The sequence below is a fragment of the Chiloscyllium punctatum genome, chromosome 27 (assembly GCF_047496795.1).
Source record: "Chiloscyllium punctatum isolate Juve2018m chromosome 27, sChiPun1.3, whole genome shotgun sequence".
Taxonomy (NCBI): Eukaryota; Metazoa; Chordata; class Chondrichthyes; order Orectolobiformes; family Hemiscylliidae; genus Chiloscyllium; species Chiloscyllium punctatum.
In genome coordinates this window covers 51,895,996-51,916,235 of record NC_092765.1, presented here as the reverse complement: position 1 = coordinate 51,916,235, position 20,240 = coordinate 51,895,996, and the positions used below count along the sequence as shown (strand labels likewise).

The 20,240-nt window shown below is 40.9% G+C and overlaps 1 protein-coding gene across 4 annotated transcripts in view; it reads left to right on the top strand.

Annotated features, from left to right (window-relative positions):
• LOC140453698 (KH domain-containing, RNA-binding, signal transduction-associated protein 1-like) overlaps positions 1-20,240 on the top strand; it is a 63,703-nt gene that overhangs the window by 20,782 nt on the left and 22,681 nt on the right. For 3 of the 4 annotated variants that reach the window (XM_072548649.1, XM_072548647.1, XM_072548646.1), the window contains exons 7-10: positions 813-880; positions 1,552-1,610; positions 5,857-8,608; positions 9,181-9,240. In XM_072548649.1, the coding sequence (XP_072404750.1) occupies positions 813-880; positions 1,552-1,610; positions 5,857-5,951 (222 nt within the window). In that variant the 3' untranslated portion in view covers positions 5,952-8,608; positions 9,181-9,240. Of the gene's footprint in view, positions 1-812; positions 881-1,551; positions 1,611-5,856; positions 8,609-9,180; positions 9,241-9,982; positions 10,052-20,240 lie in introns of all 4 variants that reach the window. The other variant, XM_072548648.1, reaches the window with a different exon arrangement.

The following is a 20,240-nucleotide window of genomic DNA, read 5'->3' as shown; positions in this document are numbered from 1 at the left end:
AAACTGTGAGGAGAAACAATTAACATTTCATGTCTTTTATCAGTTCTGTTGACTTGAAATGTTAATATTTTCTCCCACAGGTGTTGCCTGACAAGGTGAGTTTTTCCAGTTTTGTTTTGCTGTTAATTCAGATTTTCAATATGTTTTGCTTTTGTGCTAAAATTCAAAGTATTACCATGTCAGCATGGGTTTAATCACTGTTCTGTATTGTATTGGATTGCATGTTTAAATAGTGCTTAAATGGAAGCTGTATTTCTATGAAGAGAGTGAACTCTCCCAGGTTTTGCCTGGCATCTGGTGCTGCTGTGCATCTGATGTAATTGATCTCATCAAAATGTTGCACAAATATGTTATTTTTGCCTTTAATGACTGTTAAAGATTGGGTAAGAGCTGGTTTTTTTTCAAATTAAGGATTTGTTTGTTAGCATATCATAAACAGATATTTTAAAGATGTAATGATGGCATATCTACAGCCAGTCTATTAAACCAAAATTTAGTATTGGATGTGCCTTGGTTTCTGTCAGAGTCTGATACAGGCAGGAGCTTCAGATGTTGCTTGATTAGAATATTTTATTTTTAATTCTGCTTGGTGTATTTTGTAGTTTTAAATATTGTGGTTGAGCCTCATCCTTTTGTGTAATATAGAATAACTTCACATGTCAGCATTTCAGATGTTTAATTATGAAAGAATCTGCTGTGACCTGGAGTTTTTGGTGGTGTTTTATTCTGAAAGCAGATTACTCAAATTATAATGATCAATGTTGTGAATGAGGTGTGATGGTGGAGGTAACAACTTTTTTTCAACATTACAGGGTTATGATGATGGTTATGCAGAGCAGAGTTATGACAGTTATGAAAACTATTATGACCAAGCCCAGGGGTGAGTAGAGTTGGGTTTTTTTTTTGAAGAGGTAATGCCTTCATTGGAATGTTTTCGATAATTAAATAATTCAGCCTATAACTACATGCATTATATATTTTAAAAAAAGTTTTTCCGGGTTGTAGAGTTCAAACTGTCTTACAGAAATTTGACTTGTCACTGGGATGCATGAACTCGTAGTTTGAAATAATTATTTAAGAGTTCAGTCATTTGTGTTGAAATGATACAGGCTATCCTAGGACTGACTCCTGCAGGCACATATCTTCCATCAAATTCCTACACCATTTTTCTGCTCAAATGGTGTCGCACCCTATTGCTGCAGAGTTTGACTCAGTCCTGAGACTTCCTTTGTTGAGACTACGATCCAGATTGCAGTAGATTTGCAATTTGATACTGAAAGCCAGTCTCAGTGGAGGTATTCATTATTGCATGGGTACACTTGAAGAATGCATCTGTGGGATTTAAGTTCTGAATGTGATTAGATCTACATTTTTGTGGTCTGCAATATTTGCAGCATTTTGATATTCCAGTCATCATTACAAGATATTTAAACATAGGCCTCATCATGTGCAACAAATTAAACATTTTTTGTCTTAAAGAACTGACAGATTAATGCTACTCAAAGGTTTAAACACAGTGACAATTTTTTTGTATATTTCTATTTGCTTCAGCGACGCTGAATATTTTGACTATGGACATGGAGAAGTGCAGGAAACCTATGAAGATTATGGTGAGTGAATAACAGTTATCTCCTTTTTAAGCTGATCCATTAATGCATTAATATGCCTTTGAAAGTGAGCCATTGGTTTTTTTTTCTTCCTACATTAATGTAAAAACAAGCTGTATGATTGCCAGGAAACTGAAGTTGATAGTTTTGTCATCACTGTGGGTTTATTACAAGCTGTAGGTGTGGCTACTGTCTCATTGTTTGCTGTAAATCTGTTTGAAAATTTTAAAGATTTTGTCTACTCTGGGTCACCTGTTTCAGCCAGTGTCCTGTCCACTGACATGAAAACCATGTCAGTGACCCGCAGACATTCACGCTGATGGGGCAGGATTGAAGATTATGGTGCTGGAAAAGCACAGCTGGTCAGGTAGCTTCCACACTCTTCAACTCTGATCTCCATCCGCTGCGGTCCTCACTTTCTCCCGATGGAGCAGGATGTTAACATCGAACATTACAGCGCAGTTCAGACCCGTTGGCTCTCTGCGCTGACCTGTGAAACCAATCTGAAGCCCAACTAACCTACACACACCATTCCATTTTCATCCACACGTTTACCCAATGACCACTTAAATGTCCTTGAAGTTGGCAAGTCCACTGCTGTTGCAAGCAGGGCATTCCATGCCCTTATTAATCTGAGTAATAAACCCACCTCTGACATCTGTCCTATATCGATCACTCCTCAATTTAAAGCTTTGTCCCCTTGTGCTAGCCATCTCCATCTGAAGAAAAAGGCTCTCACTGTCCACCCTATTTAATTCTCTGATCATCTTGTATGCCTCTAAGTTACCTCTCAACTTTCTCTCTGATGAAAGCAGCCTCAGGTCCCTCAGCCTTTTCTCATAAGACTTTCCCTCCATATCAGGCAACATCCTAGTAAATCTCCTTTGCACCCTTTCCAATGCTTCCACATCAATGCAATGTGGCGATCAGAACTGTATGCAATACTCGAGTGCAGTGGCATCAGAATTTTGTACAGCTGCAACATGACCTTGTGACTCCGAAGCTCAATCCCTCTACCAATAAAAACTAACATATCGTAAGCCACTTTAACAACCCTGTCAACCTGGGTGGCACCTTTTCAGGGGCTATACATGTGGACACAGATCTCTTTGCTCATCTATGTTACCAAGAATCTTACCATTATCCCAGTCCTGTGTATTCCTGTTACTCCTTCCAAATGAATCACGTCAAGTTTTTCCGCATTAAATTCCATTTTAGATTAGATTACTTACAAGGCCCAACAAGTCCACACCGACCCGCCAAAGTGCAACCCACCCAGACCCATTCCCCTACATTTACCCCTTCACCTAACACTATGGGCAATTTAACTTGGCCAATTCACCTAACCTGCGCATTTTTGGACTGTGGGAGGAAACCCAAGCAGACACTGGGAGAACGTGCAAACTCCACACAGTCACCTGAGGTGGGAATTGAACCCGGGTCTCTGGCGCTGTGAGGCAGCAGTGCTAACCACCATGCTGCCCACTTACCACCCTTCAGCCCAGCTGTCCAGCTTATCTATGTCCCTCTGTAACCTGCAGCATCCTTCTGCACTGTCCACAACTCCACTGACTTGTGTCATTTGCAGATTTACTAGACAAACCTTTTACGCCCTCATACAGGTTATTTATAAAAATGACAAACAGCAGTGGTCCCAAAACAGATACTTACGGTACACCACTAGTAACTGAACTCAGGGTGAACATTTCCATCAACAAACACCTACCTCTACCATGTTTCAGCTAGCCAATTTCTGATCCAAACTGCTAAACCACCCTGAATCCCATGCCTCTGTATTTTCTGCAATAGGCTACCTTGGGGAGCCTTATCAAACACTTTTACTGAAACCCACAAACACCATATCAGCTGATTTACCCTCATCCAACTGTATGGTCACCATCTCAAAGAATTCAATAAGGGTTTGTGAGGCAAGATGTACCCTTCACAAAATCGTGTTGACTGTCCCTAATCAAATTATTCCTTTCTCGATAAATCCTGTATGTCGGTTTGCTCGCTGAGCTGGAAGGTTCATTTTTAGACGTTTTGTAACCATACTAGATAACATCTTCAGTGAGCCTTCAAATGAAAGCGGGCTACACTGCTGGTGTAGCCCGCTTTCTTGGGTTGGTGATGTTACTTCTGTGGTACTTCTGTGGTCATTTCTTCTTTTTCCCTGGGTAAATGGGGTCCACCTCAATGTGTTTGTTGAGTGTTCTAGTTGAAATGCCGTGCTTCTAGGAATTCTCGTCTGTCTCTGTTTGGCTTGTCCTAGGATGGATGTGGTGTCCTTCCTAGTGGGGGGGGGGGGAGAGAGGTGTGTGTGTGCAGGCTAAAGATGGTTGGCGTAGGATACTATCCAGAGGAACTCCTACAGAGAGCTGAGATGACTGACCTCCAACAACCACAACCATCTTGCTATGTGTTAGGTATGACTCCAACAGTGGAGAGTTTGCACTGATACTCATTGAATCCAATTTTGTTATGGCTCCTTGATACCACACTTAGTCGAATAGAGCAATGATGTCAAGACCAGTCACTCATTTCACTTCTGGAATTCAGTTATTTTGTCCATGTTTGAACGAAGACAGCAGAGTGATCTTGATGGAACCCAAACTGGGTTCTTGAAATGCAGTGAATTGAACCCTTCTATCAAGTGATTATTCCATCTCTAGCAGCCTAGGAGTACAATAGTCCCTCTATATCAGCGGGGGTTATGTTCCAGAACCTACTGCAAAAGGCTGAAACTGCGGATAGGAGTGAACCCATTCATTTTAAATGGGAAACGTACTTTCCCAGCAGCTTCCTGGTTAGAGTGTTCCCATTTACATGCTAAGGCCATGGTAAACTGCGGGTAAGTGAAACTATGGTAATCGGGCCACTCTATGTTGCTTTGGCTTAGTTAGCCTAAGGAAAAGATTTGTATAGTGCTCTTCATGACAACCAGATGTTACAAAGTGCTTTGTAGCCTGTGAAGTACAGTGTTTGTGTTTTTTGGCTGTAATGTAACAGCCAGAATGCATTTAACCAATTATTTGGAACTACCTGTGCTGTTTTTTCCACATTTCACGGTTGACCTCCGCTCAGATGAATGCAGTGCTGGTATTTCTGAAACAGGATATAAGCAATGATAAATGGGCTCCAGTATGTGAGAGTGTAATTATAATAGCATTTTAATTTTGGTAGACAAACTTGACTTGAAAATGTTAGTCCGGATTTCAAATGTGTTTAACAATAGTAAGAATTAAAGCAGTATAGTATATGCTTTTGGTAGGCCCTTGAGGGTTTATAACCCAGTGTGGTTTTTGTTGTTTTGCTCAATGTTTGCTTTTCACTTCTCTCCGTCTCTGAGTAACTGAGCTGTGAAGATCAAAGATGCATGTAGCCTAAGATCCTGTGGTTAACTACCCTTTTTCACTCACTGTATGTGGGCACAACACTACCTGCATGCAATCCAAACTGTTGCTTACACGGATGTCTGCATGTACAGTATGATCACATAACGACAGTATTCACCTGGCCTATTTCAATAGATTGATCTTTCTGCAGCAAGGATGATCAGGAACCATTAGGTTTGATTGGAGTGAATTGGAATTTAGTTATGCCCCTCTCTTTACTGACTGGTTTCTGGTATTGTTGCTTGTCTGCAAACACCTTTCCCTGAATGTTCCAAGGTCATTGACCTAAACCTGTGAAGATTTTTTTGTGCTCATGCAATTTGACTGGCTGTGTTGATTTTTGTTTCCATTCACTACATTTGTGAGAGCTGTTGCCTTTCCCAGGATGACTGTCCAGTATGTATCCTATAAGAATTTCTGGGATATTTTTCTTTTCTATTTTGGTGAACTACTTGTCTTAGGTTAAAAGATGGTCCACACAGTAGGATTCTTGTTCAGTGGTTGCATTCTAATGTGCATCACCTTTATTACCAGCTACTGAGTTGCTGCTGGTTGGGGCCCAGAAAAGATGTTGCTTTGCAGTCTGCGGTGTTAAAGTTCAAGTTAATGTTAATACAGGGAACCTCAATTATCTGGCATTTGATTATCCCCGACTTGTGAATTATCCGAACAAGGTCCCGATGCTTGGCTAAAATGTGTTATCTGGGATTTGATTATCTGAACAAAATACTCCCCTCCTGTGTCATTCAGATAATCGAGGTGTGTGTATGTACTTGTCACATCAGACACTGGTGGAGTGTATACCAAAAGGTCTGCGCTTATGTGTAGTGCAAATATTTTTTCTTGTGTTGCAGGGCAGGAGGATTGGAGTACAGGGCGCGCAAGCCTGAAGGCACCAGCAAGATCATTGAAGGGAATGTACAGAGATCATCCTTATGGGAGATACTAAAGCTGGCTCTCACCATGTGTACATCCTTATAAATTGCTTCAATCTTCTGTGGTCACCATCTTGTTATCAACTGTGAGACAAGTAATAGTCCATTTGTTTTCTACTCTGGACATTTATTGGGGAGACTGGTTTATGTACATGTTTAGATAATTAAAACTCATGGTAGTGCAAGTCTGGCATGATATGTTTCAATAAATGAGAGGGCAGCAAATTCCAGCTAAACCCATACAATTAGAATGCTTTGTTTTTGTTTTTATACTGTTGACGCAGCTGTCACTTTACATGTACCTGTAAAGATGGCTTCTATTTGCCATTTGAATTTCAATTCTGCTGTGTAGGTATTTTTAGACTTGTTTACCATGACTTACTTCTGTTGATTACGTACAATGTTTAAATAATCTTCAGCGTTGCAGAATCCCATTTGGATCACATGAGCTGCATTTTAAATCTGTCAAATTAAATCTTCACATTCCGTTTGTCCTTGGTTTCCTTCACACATCGATTTATATTGAAGTGTTTGGGGGTGTTTTTGTTTTTTGGGGGCTCAGTGTAAATCCAGTGTTTTTAACTCAATTGGACAATGTTTGTTGTCTCTTGAAGTACTTCCAAACCAGAGGAGTCAATGTTCAGGATTTTTACGAAGGAATTGTGTATACATTTGAGTTTGATTTGTTTTATTTAAAGCCCCCTCCAAAGTTGACATTGGTTTTACTTTTGAAGCGCTTTTGCAAGCAGCTTTGCCATGATTGTAAAAAGCATTTTTAAGCCTTGCTAATGATTTGCAAAATAAACACAAACCACAGCAATCCTTGTAAATTGGTACAAAGATGAGCTGATCATGTTCTCCCAATGGGGAATGCCTTTGTTTTCTGGGTTGAGGATGGTGGATTATGGAAATTATGTAAATGTGCACTGGGATTTGGGCTTCTCTAAATTGTTTAGTATTTTCAGCAGGCAGGTTTACTTGCACAGAACAACTGGCACTTGCTCCCTGCTGTTAGCCACTGGACCCATGTGTTTCCTTACAGTTTTCATTAAATTCAGATTGCTGGCTGAGCCTCACCATGTTTTATTGTGCTGCCATAAGCATGTGACCTCCATATGATTCTGGTGTTGCTTCCAAAAGCTGCAGCATCAGTGAGTGTTTTTCTTGGTGTGGGAAGGGGTTTATTTTCTTTGCTAGCAGCTTCATTTACCACTCATCTGGCCTCAGCAGTATAGCTGTTCTCACTGGATGTACTGAGCTTGTGTGATGTAAACAATGAAGTATGAAGGAGCAGATTTTTTTTTCCCAACACTGCATCTGTTCAACTGGAAGTTGGTTTGTGTTTTAGCAGTCATAGTTGCCCATAAATATGCCTCCTGTTTTGACAGTACTGGGGCTTTAGCAGCTTTTGATTTTTTTTCTCTTTTATACTTGGAAGCTGTGTTTACTGGTGTTGAGAGAACTTGTTAACCTGGAATAGCAGGAGAATATCTCCAGTTCTGCCTCCACTGCCATTTTGCAGCACAAAAGTTTTCTGTGGTTCACATGCTTGGATAACCAGGATCCTGATGTTAAAGTGTAGATGAATTTTCTTTTAACAGTGGACTTTGAACAGCGTAATTATAATTCACCAAGATCAAAAATAATTATTGAAGTTGGAGGTTTATTTCTTTTCATTTCTCCCTCCCAATCTCCCTAGTTTCATGGTTTTATTTTGGGCGTTATGTTTCTGGCAATTCTAGATGTTCTGTCTGCTGAAGCAAAAAGGGACACTGCAGCTAAAATCAGTTCATGTATGTAGTTGGAAATTTATAACCACAATTGTCTGTTGTCCTTGAAATCTGTGCCTGGACATAAATATGCTTTGCACTCCTGTGTGAGCTGGCCTAAATAGGTAGCTAAACATTTGTCAAACACGTTTGCAACAGTTTGTCAATAAAGTTCAATTCTTTTGTATAGAACTAAACTGAATTCCCTTTTTTCCTTAGAAATATAAACTCTTCTTTTTCTGCAGTACAATAAACATTCTCACTATATAAAATTTAAAGACCTCTGTTCTAATTATTTCATTTTACCAAAAAAACTAGCTTTGGTTAAAGTCCTTGGGATGAGTTGAAAGTTAAAAGCAAATCTGTTAACCCTGTTGCATGGATTTTGGGAAATCTTGGTTAATATGTACAGAAATGGTGAAATAAACAAACAGATGGTTTCAACTTGCTAAAATAAATATAACGGACTTGTTTATGCCGGCATGTTATCCGTGAACAAAACGTAAAGAAGATAGAGGTAAGACCACTGCTTCACCATAATAAAATACAAAATATTCCTTGTAGATTCTATATTGTGACTAACACCGTTAAATTATACGTCTGACACTACCCCATGTGGGGCCCAACCAGAGGAGTCCTGAATACTTGAGTGTAACAGTTAACAACAAAAACCAAAAAAAAAACCTCAAGGTTAACGCATACAAAACGTTAATGTCTTTCTATATTGAGTTTTAAAATGTATTTGCAATTTTCAGTGTTAATGTGACTAAGTCTCGGCAATCCCAGTCAGTTTACAGGGCTCAATGTCTTTATGATGAAATGAAAGATGATGGCTGATTTTTTTAAAGGAATATATCGCAGGACGGATGACTAAACCTTAACCACCTCGCAAAATGCACAAGGTAACCGTAATGCTAAATCTGTAATTTTAAGGCACTGATGTGTATATACAACCTTTCTTGGTAACTATTATAGTTATAAATGGTTAAAAATGTAAACTTCCAAACATTAAAATAGGAAAACAGCCAAATAAATTTCTAATTAGTGTTAACTAGTGATAAACTTGTTCTGTTTTAACCCTGTCTTGATTAAAGAGTCTAAATTTGCCCATTATAATATGAATGTAATGCAACTCTTGCTAAACGCTGAATGCTTTAAATTTAAAACACAACACACAAAAATAGATCAGTCCAGGTAAAGCTTTAAAAGCAAATTGGTCTGTCCTCAACTACTAATAAAATATATTTAGATTTTGCCAATTTTAAAACTAATTTATTTTTACTGTATCTATTTTTCAAACTTTAATTCTGAAGTTTGTTTCAATTTAAATAAAAGCTTGAGTTGCATGCTGCCCCTCTGTGTAATGTAAGTTTAGTTTGCATGGAAGTATTCAAGCTGATTTTACGATCAGTTTTTACTTTGCACACATTTAAACTGGTCAGGGCTCAACAATTTTATTTTTCCCTTTTTGCAGGCACAGGGTAGTAACCCCTGCTGAAGTTTGTATTCTTGGAGAGCTGGGATGTCTTACTGGGTATGTATGTACATATGATGCGTGCTGCTGTTTTGGAAATGTCTCCCAGGTTTTCACTGTGGGCATTGCATGCTGTGTTGTTGCTCAACAAATCTAGTGCTCTAAACTGATATTAGCGAAAGGGGCATTTCTCAGTGAACAAGACTGTTTCAGGGGAAAGAACTGATATAAGGATTAACTATTCATGGCTATATTAAATGAGAAACATGTAGGTAGCACCAAGATTTAATGAACAGGGACTTGATGTCCTTGCAGATGCCACTGAACATTCAATGGATATTTCATTTTGCTGCTACAGAATTGATCACAATGTGTTTTAACAGTCCTGCAAATGATCTCTGACTTTAATGTATTGGATTAAGGATCCATATTGTGGTTCAAGGATGCAAGACGCAGCCTAGTTCTGCCATGGACCCCTATTCAAATTGGGTCTCATTGTCAACCTGTATAACATCAGTGCGGACGTGTAGTGCAGCAGCATTACTGATTGGGTTGGTCAGATCCTAAAGAACATTGCTGCAGAGTCAATCTAGCAGCTATGGTGAGGGAACCAATAAGAAGGAAAAACATACTTGACCTCAGCCTTACTGATCTGCCAGCTGCAGATTGATCTGACCATGACTCTGTCAGCAAGAGTGACCACCGCACAGTCCTTGTGGTGATCAAGTCCCACCTTTATGTTGAAAATACCCTTCATCGTTGAATGGCATGGACAGACTGAAAGTATGAAACTTTTTTCCAGAGTGGTGGGGTCACTTTCTAGAGGGCACAGGTTCCATGTGCGAGAGGGGACGCTTCAAAGATGTGCAAGGCAAGTTTTTCGCACAAAGTGTGGTGAGTGCCTGGAACACATTGCCAGAGAAGGTGGTAGAAGCAGACACAATAACAGCATTCAAGAAGCACCTGGACAAATAATAAAAATGAAGGGATTAGAGGGATATGGACTCTGTAAATGACAACAGTTTTAATATAGAAGGGAAAAATGTGTTGGCGCAAGCCTGGAGGGGTGAAGGGCCTGTTCTTGTGCTGTATTGTCCTTTGTTCTATCACAATACTAAATGTGACAGATTTTAAAATAGATCTACCGACTGAAGATTGGGCATCCCTGAGTTCCTGTGGGCCATCACGGCAGCAGAATTGTACTCCAAGCCAATCTGCAACCTCATGGCCCAGCATCTCTTCCACTCAACCATTATAATCAAGTTATGGGGTCCAGAAGCAAACCCTGTATAGCTAAATACAAAGTGTGAAGCTACCAAACACGACCGTTAGCCTGCTAGGCAGTATAACAGAGCTAAGTGATTCCACACCAATGGGTCAGATCTACGTTCTGCAGATCATGTCCTGAATGACAGTGAAATAACTCCGTGGAGGAGGCTGCACCACAGATATCGCCATCCTTAATAATGGAAGAGCTCAGCACATCAGTGCAGAAGATTAGCACTCACTGCAATCTTCAGCCAGAAGTGACAAGTAGATCCATCTTAGCCACTTGTAATGTTCCCAGTGTTACAGAAATGTTGCATTGGCCCCATATTTGAGCCAATTCAATTTTATTCTATTCTTTGTGGTATTAAGAAATGCTTGGAGACACTGGATGCTGCAAAAGCTATGGGCCTTGGTAATGTTCCAGTAATAGCAATGAAGATTCTTTTCTCCAGAACTTGCCATTTTGGGGCAGCATGATGGCCCGGTGGGTAGCACTACTGTCTCTCAGCGCCAGGACTCTGATTTGATTCCAGCCTTTGGTGACCGTCTTTGTGGAGTTTGCAAGTTCTCCTGCATCTGCGTGGGTTTCTTCTGACAGTCCAAAGATGTGCAGGTTAGGTGAAGTGGCCATGGTAAATTGTCCCTTGTGTCCAGGGATGTGTAGGTTAGGTGCACGAGTCAGGGGTAATAGGGTGGGCAATGGGTGTGGGCAAGTTACTCTTTGGAGGGTTGGTGTGGACCTGTTGGGCGGAAGGATCTGTTTCCGTGTTGTAAGGATTCTATGATTCTCCTAACCCAGCTGCTCAGGTACAGCTATACTTAGTAGAATATATCAGACAACATGAAAAATTGCCAGGTATGTCCATTATTTGAAAAGCAGGACAAGTCCAAATTGGCCAGTTACCACTCCTTCAGTCCAGTCTTAATCCCATCCATCAGTAAAGCAGTGATAAGTGTCATCAACTGTGCTATATGGCAGCATCTGTTCAGCGAGAATCTGCTCAATGATTCCCAGTTTGGATTTTGCCATGGCCACTCAGCTCTTGATCTCACTACAGTCTTGCTTCAAACATGGACAAAACAACTGCACTCCAGAGGTGAGATGAGTGTAACAATTGAGGTTCTTTGGAGTGTGATAATGAAGAGAGCTCTGGCAAAACTTAAATCAGTAGATATCACGGCAAGCTCTCTCATTGCTGGTTGGAGTCGTATCTGGCATGATTGTACTTATTGGAGGTCAGTCATCTCAGTTGTGGGACATCTCTGTAGCAGTTCCTCAGGCTAGTGGCCTGGGCCCAACCGTCCTCAATGATATACTCTTCATCAGGTTATAATTGATTTAGGTGTATTGTTACATCTACGCTTATAAGTAGAGTGAAAAGTTTGCAAGTTGCCACTTAGTATCTACTGGATGCAATGGTACTTAGGTATAGAATCTTGGTTATAAAGCAGAAAAATAAGAAAAGCAAAGTTTCAAAGAGTATCGTCCTTGCTAAAAAGTAGAAAACAAACAAAGAAACATAGTTAACAGTCCATAAATGGCTAGCCATGCTCTCTCCTCACAAAGGCCCTGGGTTGCCTGTTCCTATTCTTGTGCCAAGTGTCCAGAGTCATCTAATTCTGCCGAAACAGCACCCAACAGAATAAAAAGATGAGGGTGAAGTTGAAAAGGGAAAAAGGAATGCAGCTGGCCTGGTGCTGTGTAGTGTGCAGGCAGCAGGAGCCAGAACGGTGTCTATGCTGCTGTCAGGTGTTTGTTGATGACTGAACAATAGTTATAAGAGAGGGTTAGAGGCAAAGCATAATATGGCAACTATGACTCCTGACTCCCCAAAGCCTGTCCAATGTCTAAAAGGCACAGATCAGGGTTGTGATAGAATCCTCTCCACTTCTTGGAGGGTGTGGCTTTAACAATACTCGAGCAGCTTTACACTTTCCAGGATAAAGCAGTCCACTTGATTGGCACTACATCTGCAAACATCTAGTTGCTCCTCCACTGATGTTCAGTTGCAACAGTATGTACTATGCACAAGATGCCCTGCAGAAAATCACTGACAATCCTGAGACAGCAACTTCAAATCCACAACTTAATTCCATCTAGAAGACCAAGGCCAGAACATTGCCATCTATCTGCAATTCCCCCTCCAAGCCAGTTGCCGTTGTGACTTGGAAATACGTCACGTTCCCTCACTGCTGAGTCAGAATCCTGGACTTCAATCACCGACCGCTTGTTGGCTGTGGTTAAAAAGACTGCTCACTAGCACCCATCTTGAGCAACTAGGGATGGGCAATAAGTCCTGACAGCTAGCCAACATTGTCCATGAGGGAATAAAAAAATAACATTGTCAAAATTTAGCATTTATGATCTGAGGCATTTTTTGGTTAGGTGCAGTGCAGTAATCTGGATAGTTATTGTTACTGAGCTAGTATTGAATTCAAATTCCACAGTAGCAAGTTTTGAGGTTGGATTCAATAAAAACAAACTGAGTCTAATGGTGACCATGAACTGTTGTCGATTATCAGGAAAAATCCATCTGGTTCACTGCCTTTTTAGTGAAGGAAATTGTCATCCTTAGCTGGTCTGGCTTACATATGACTCTACCCACATCAATGTGATTAACTCTCGATTCCCCACTGGGTAACTTGAATGAGTAATGAATGCTGGCTTAGCCTGCATCCTGTGAGTGAATTTGAGAAAAATCTGATGTTTAGTTGGTTGGCCCCCCAAAAACAATCTCTATCTTCTTGATTGTTAAAAAACCGCAAAAGCCCAACTAATTCCTGATTAAACGAAGTGTGACTCTCCAATTCCATGTGATAGGTTGGCCCCTAAACAGAATGAGATGGGCATCCATGATTGATATGTAAAGATTTGTAACAATAAGGGGTGATGTAGTTTCTTCAATCTCCAGTGCTCCTTTTGAAAAAAATTCCAAATCTAAGATTGTTTTGATATTACTGTAAGAAGTGTAAAATACTAAGAGCAAAATGCTACTGAATGAGCAGTCAGTGTCCTGTTACGTTCCAGGAGATTTCTTGGATGTGCAGGCATTCTGGTTTTCAGAAGATCAGCATTTGATCTATGTGGTGGGTTGCATTACTTTTGTTCTATTATGTGCACTACACCAAAAAAAGGCAAGAATTGCCTTTTATTACGGAAGATATATCTTTATTTAAATTCTGTCCTCTCATGGAGTTAAAAATTTTCAACAAATTTACAGTGCTGGGAAGATTGCAGACAGTTCTTAGTTAGAATAATCTATCTTCTGCAGCCAAGAGATAAGACTTCTGTAAGCTTAGACCTTTTGTTAAAATCAGTATAAAACTACAATTGCTGATAAATCTGTGTTGGATTTCTTAGAGGTACTAAATTTAGTTGGTTGAAAGGTATTGCCTCCAAGTGCACTAAATTTCAGTTCTTAATGCAGTAAGATCCCAGGAGGAAGTTGTTGGTTGAAAACATTTCATTTGCATTTCTGTTTGCAACAAAATATACCAACTACTTTCGTGTTACCTTTCTCCAATATAGAATATAGAACATTACAGGGCCGCACAGTCCGTTTGGCCCTTTGATGTTGTGCTGACCTGTGAAACCAATCTGAAGCCATTGAACCTACACCATTCCATTATCGTCCACGTGCCTATCCAATGACCATTTAAATGCCCTTAAGGTTGGTGAGTCCACGACTGTTGCAGGCAGTGCGTTCCATGCCCCTACTACGGAGTAAAGAAGCTACCTCTGACGTCTGTGCTATATCTGTCACCCCTCATTTTAAAGCTCTGTCCCCTTGTGCTATGTGTCACCATCAGAGGAAAAAAGCCTCTCATTGTCCACCCTAGCTAACCCTCTGATTATCTTGTATGTCTCAATTAAGTCATCTCTCAACAACTTTCTCTCGAATGAAAACAGCCTCAAGTCCCCTCAACCTTTCCTCCATAAGACCTTCTCTCCATAGCAAGCAGCATCTTAGTAAATCTCCTCTGAAACCTTTCCAAAGCTTCCACATTCTTCCTATAATGCGATGACCAGAACTGTAGGCAATACTTCAAATGTGGCCACAGCAGAGTTTTGCGCTGCTGCGGCATGACTCCATGGCTGCAAAACTCAATCCCTCTACCAATAATAACGAACACACTGTATGCCTTGTTCACAACCTTATCAACCTGGGTGGCAACTTTCAGGGATCTATGTACCTGGACACTGAGATCTCTCTGCTCATCTCCACTACCAAGAACCTTACCATTAGCCCAGTACTCTGCATTCTTTTTACTCTTTCCAAAGTGAATATCTGGTAATGATTGATACTGTTATGCAAAATTGACAGGAATTTGAGAGTGTCTGAACGTACTTCCCAGTCACATTAGGATTTTTGTGCCATTTTAATAAAATGACAGCCTATGCCATCTGTCTCTTCATTACTCTACCTTTTATGTCCGATATTTCAGTACGCAATGAGGTTGTTTGAAATAAAACGAAATGTGGTTAGTTTTTAAAAAAACTTCCACGGTGTACTGTAGACCTCAGTCCCATCCAACACTAACTATCTGTTTAGAGTTACAGTATATTTCAGTTCTATACTTGCGTTTGTTTCCTGGAGCAGATTTTTCATGTGTTTTGCACGCACTGGGATGATTAGAGAATGCTGATGGGGAACCTGATTAGGTGTATAAAATTGAAGGAAATATTTTCTAATCAAACTCTTCCGAGATGTTACTACACACCTCCAGAGCAGGTGTGACTCTAACCTGGGCCTCCTATCTCAGATGCAGGGACATTACCACTGCTTCAGGAGAACCGTCAAGGTTGGAGGATATAGATAAGGTGGATAGGAAGCAGTTGTTCCTCTTGAATAATAACGAGAGGGCATAAGGTTAAGGTGAAAGCCAGAATTTTTGGAGGGAACCTAAAAGAATGTTTTCACACAGCAGATGGTGGGAGTCGGAATGTCCTCCAGAGGGGCAGTAGAGGTGGGAAATATGAACCTCGAGTGGATGATGACTTGAAACTTCCAAGTATTGAAAGCTATGAGCCAAGATCTGGAAAGTGGGATTTGTATGACTAAGTTGTCAGTTAATGGGCCTCATTGGCACTGTATGACCTTTTCTTGAGTCATGAGATGGGAACACTGGCTGGCCAGCATTTATTCTCTGACCCTATTTGTCCTTGAAGGTGTTGATAGTGAGCTGTCTTCTTGAACTTCTGCAGTCCATATGCTGTGGGTAGATGCACAATATCCTAAGGAGGGAATTTAATTATTTTGACCCAACGGCCATGAAGGAGCGTCTATATATATTCAAGTCAGCATTGTGAGTGGCTTGGAGGATATCTGCTGCCCTAGTTCTTCTTAATGGAAATGATCATGGCTTTGGAAGGTGCTGCTTCAAGATCTTCTGAATTTCTGCAGTCCATACTGCTGCGACTGAGCGTCAGTGGCAGAATGAGTGGGTACTTGTGGATGTGATGCCAAATAAACAGGCTGCTTTTCTCCTGATTGATGTCGAGCTTCTTGAGTGTTCAAGCTTCAGCTTCCAAACAAGTAGGGAGTATTCCATCACGCTCCTGATTTGTATAAGTGGTAGAGAGGCTTTTGGCGAGTTAAGTGAGTTACTCCCTTTCGTATTCTTACCCTTTTGGCTGTTGTAGCCACTGTTTATTTGGCAAGTCAGAGTCAATCAACTCCATTCTCCTACATTCTGGTTATCTTTGACCAGTACCAACCTGTTGCTGAAGAAATTCTAGTATGTCATCCTATCATTGAGGCTGGGTCCAGCACTCTCCAAACCTCCTCCGTCCTTGTAAACTTTCATCGTATACTGACCAAAAGCCCTCTGTACCTCATGACAAGACCTTTATCATCCCTCTGATCATTCTTATAAACCTCCCAAGAACAACACATTTCCTTATCTATGGGGCCCAGAACCATTTGTGATATTCCAGATGCAGTCTGACCAGAGCCTTATACAGTTTCAGCAGTACATTTTTGATCTTGTTTTCTAATCCTCTTGAAATGAATGCCATAATTCCATTTGCCTTTCTATCTGCCAACTGAACCTGCATGCTTACCTGAAGAGAATCCTGAACTAGAGCTTGCAAATTCCTTTTGTGCTTCAGGTTTCTGAAGCCTTTCCCCATTTAGAAAATAGTTTATACTACTACTTTCCAAATGTGTAACCCTACACTTTGCCCCACTGTATTCTGAAAAATGTGTTGCAGGAAAAGCGCAGCAGGTCAGGCAACATCCAAGGAGCAGGAGTATCGACGTTTCGGGCATAAGCTCTTCAGGTAGATTCTCCTGCTCCTTGGATGCTGCCTGACCTGTGCTTTTCCAGCAACACATATTTTTCAGCTCTGATCTCCAGCATCTGCAGTCCTCACTTTCTCCACATTGTATTCTACCTACCACCACTGTTGCCCACTTGCCTGGCATGTCCAAGTCCTTCTGCAACCTCCCTCCTTCCTGTTTCTGTGCCATCTGCAAGCTTAGCTACAATACCCTTAGTTCCTCTTTCAGATCACTGTATAATGTGAGTAGTTGTATCAATGCTAACCCCTGTGGAACTCTATTTGTCATCTGCCATTCTGAAAAAGACCCAATTTCTGCCAGTAAACCAATCCTCTGTCCAATCCCAGTACCATACCCATACCACCATGGGCTCTTATCTCGTTTAGCAGCTTCCTGTGGGGTATATCATCAATGGCCTTTTGAAAACCCAAATCGATTCTGTCCACTGGTTCCCTTTTGTCTAACTTGCTTTACCTTTTCAGAGAATTCCAGTAGATTATCAGGCATGACCTATCCTTGACAAAGCTGTGTTGACTCTAATCTATTTTATTATGCATTTCCAAGTACTCCTCAGTGTTGTCCCTAACAAAGGGCTGTAAAAATTTATCAAAGATCGAGATCAGGCTTACACATCTATAGTTTCCTGTGTACTGCCTCTCTCCCCTCTAAACAAGTATGTTTCATTAGTCACCTTCCAGTGATTCCTGAAAGATCATCAGCGCCTCTACAGTCTCCTCACTATCTTCAGAACTCAGGGGTGTAGTCCATTCGGTTTGTGATTTATCCATTTTCCAGCTTCCCCAGCACCACCTAATTAGTGATGCCCACCATATCACTTCTGCTCGACAGCTTTCAACTCTGGTATGTAGCAGGTGTCTTTCACTGAAGGATAATACAAAGTATCTATTCAGTCGTTTATCATACTACTACTACTGTCTCATTTTCTAGCTGTCCAATGTCCATTCTTGCTGCTTTTTTACCTTTCTCAATAACTTATAATATTGCAAGAGTTTATTTATTACTAACTAGCTTACTGTCTTATCTCCTCCTCTCTCCTTTTGGTTGAATTTTGCGTTTATCCTGTACAAATTTTTAAAGTGAGAAATCACACAACACCAGGTTTATTTGTAAGCACTAGCTTTCGGAGCCCTGCTCCTTCATCGATCGACACAATCACCTGTTAAGGAGCAGCGGTCCGAAAGCTAGTGCTTACAAACAAACGTGTTGGACTATAACCTGGTGTTGTGATTTCTAACTTTGTACACCCCAGTCCAACACCAGCATCTCCAAATCAAGTTTTTAAAGGCTTCCCAATCCTCTGACCTCCCACTAATGTTTGTACATCATATGCTTTTTCTATGCTTTCATGCTATCCCTGACTTCCCTTGTCATGGTTGCTTCATCTTCGCCTTAGTATGTTTCTTCTACCTTGGGATGAATTTCTGCTGGACCTTCTGAATTACTTCACCGCCTTCCATGCTTGGCTTCCCTTCCAGTCAATGCTGCCCAGCTATTCCCTCCATTACCGTTATCAATTAATAGTTATATCTGATTCAAGTGTCTTCCCTAGGGGTACTTCGAATCCCTACATGGGGAAGCAGGCCACGCTGCCTATCGTGTCCACACTTAACCTGGGAAGACCTCCTCTGTCTTATCTCTTCACCCCCCCCCCCCCCCCCCCACCCCCACAACAATAATGCGGCATTTCATGTGGCAAGTCCACCTGGCCTATACATCCCTGAACATTGAGCAATTTAACATGGTTTATTTCCTTAATCTTAACTTCCCTATCAAGCCTGTCTCATAACACTTCGCCAAATCCAGATTTGCCTAATCCCTACTGGGTCACATCATAAGCTGCTCCAAAAAAACATCTTGTGGGCATTCCACAAATTCCTTTTCTTGAAATCTGCAAACAGTATGGTTTTTTTCAGTCCACCTGCCTATTAAGTCCCCATCCATGATTATTGTAATAGTTTTTTGTGCATGCCTCTTCTAACTCCTGATTTATTTTATTCCCCACTATCTGTTTACTGCTAGGAGGTCTTGCATGTGATCTTTTTCCCTCTTTCCCTTTGCAGTTCCTCAACTCTATCCATGAGTCTTCTGACTTGATGCTACTTTTTGCTATTGATTTTAATTTCATTTGTCACTAACGTGGTACCCCTGCCCCCTCTGCCTGTCCTTTTTTGATAAGACACAAATCCTTTGGATATTTCATTCTCAGCACTGATCCCCCTGTAGCTATATATTTGAGATACCCACAGCAACATACCTATCAACTTAAATTTGCATTGCAAAGCCATTTATATTTTTATTTTTCATATTCTGTGTATTTAAGTACAACAACCTCCATCCTCTGACCTCCTCTCAAAGTTGTCCTTTTATCTGCTGTACCTGAATTTAGATTGCTGACTCTTTCCATACTCTGTCCTTTTACTTGCTCAAAGAACTTTAACTTTTAACTTGTTAATTTTCCATGCAACTGAAACCACGCCTCCACCCCCAAGTTTGAAGACCTATCTACAGATCTCATCTTGCAATTTGCAACATTCTGATCCTCCTATAATGCAGGTGAAGCCTGTCCCATGACAACACTTGACTGCCCCTTGCCATTCGTTAGACTATCTCTTATTGCAGATAGTTATTGGTGTAGCTTTAGTTTACCACAAATGTTAGTTGCCACACTCAAACTAAACTTTGATATTGTTTAATTCTTGTTACATTTGAACATAGAATGCTTCAGTATCTGAGGAGTCTCAAATGGTGCTGAATATTGTGCAGTCAGGATTCTCACTTCTGACAGGGTGAGATGTCATTAAAGCAGTTGAAGATGGTTGGGCTGAGGGCAATACCCTGAGGAAATGCTACAGAGATGTCTTGGAGCTGAGATGACTGTCCAAAAACCATAACTATATTTCTATACACCATTTCTCTGACCAGTGGAGAGTTTGCCCTCCGATTCCCATTAATCCCAGTTTTGCCATGGCTTCTCGATTCCCTACTGCGTCAAATGCTTATGTCATGGGCTCACCTCACTTCTGGGATTCAGTTCTGTTGTCTGTGTTTGAACCAAGGCTGTAATGACGTCAGGAGTTGAGTGGCCTATGTGGCCAAACTAAATGCCTGGTTCTGCTTGATAGCACTGTTGATGACCTCTTCCATCACTTTACTAATGATTGGAAGGAGAGTGATATAGCAGTAATTGTCTGGATTGGATTTGTCCTGCTTTTTCTAAACATACCTGGGCAATTTTCCATGTCTGGTAGATGCCAATGTTGTAACAGCTGGAAGATTTTGGATTAGCGTGGCGTGTTATGGAGTACAATTTTCAGTGCTATTGCTATAGTGTTGTCTGGGCCCAATGCTATCGCAGTATCCACACTCCAACTGTTCGTTGATTTCACATGGAGTTAATCAAATTGGCTGAAGACTGGCATCAGTGATGCTGGGCACTTCTGGAGGAGCTGAGGTGAATCAGTCACTTGGCAACTGTTGAAAGTTGCT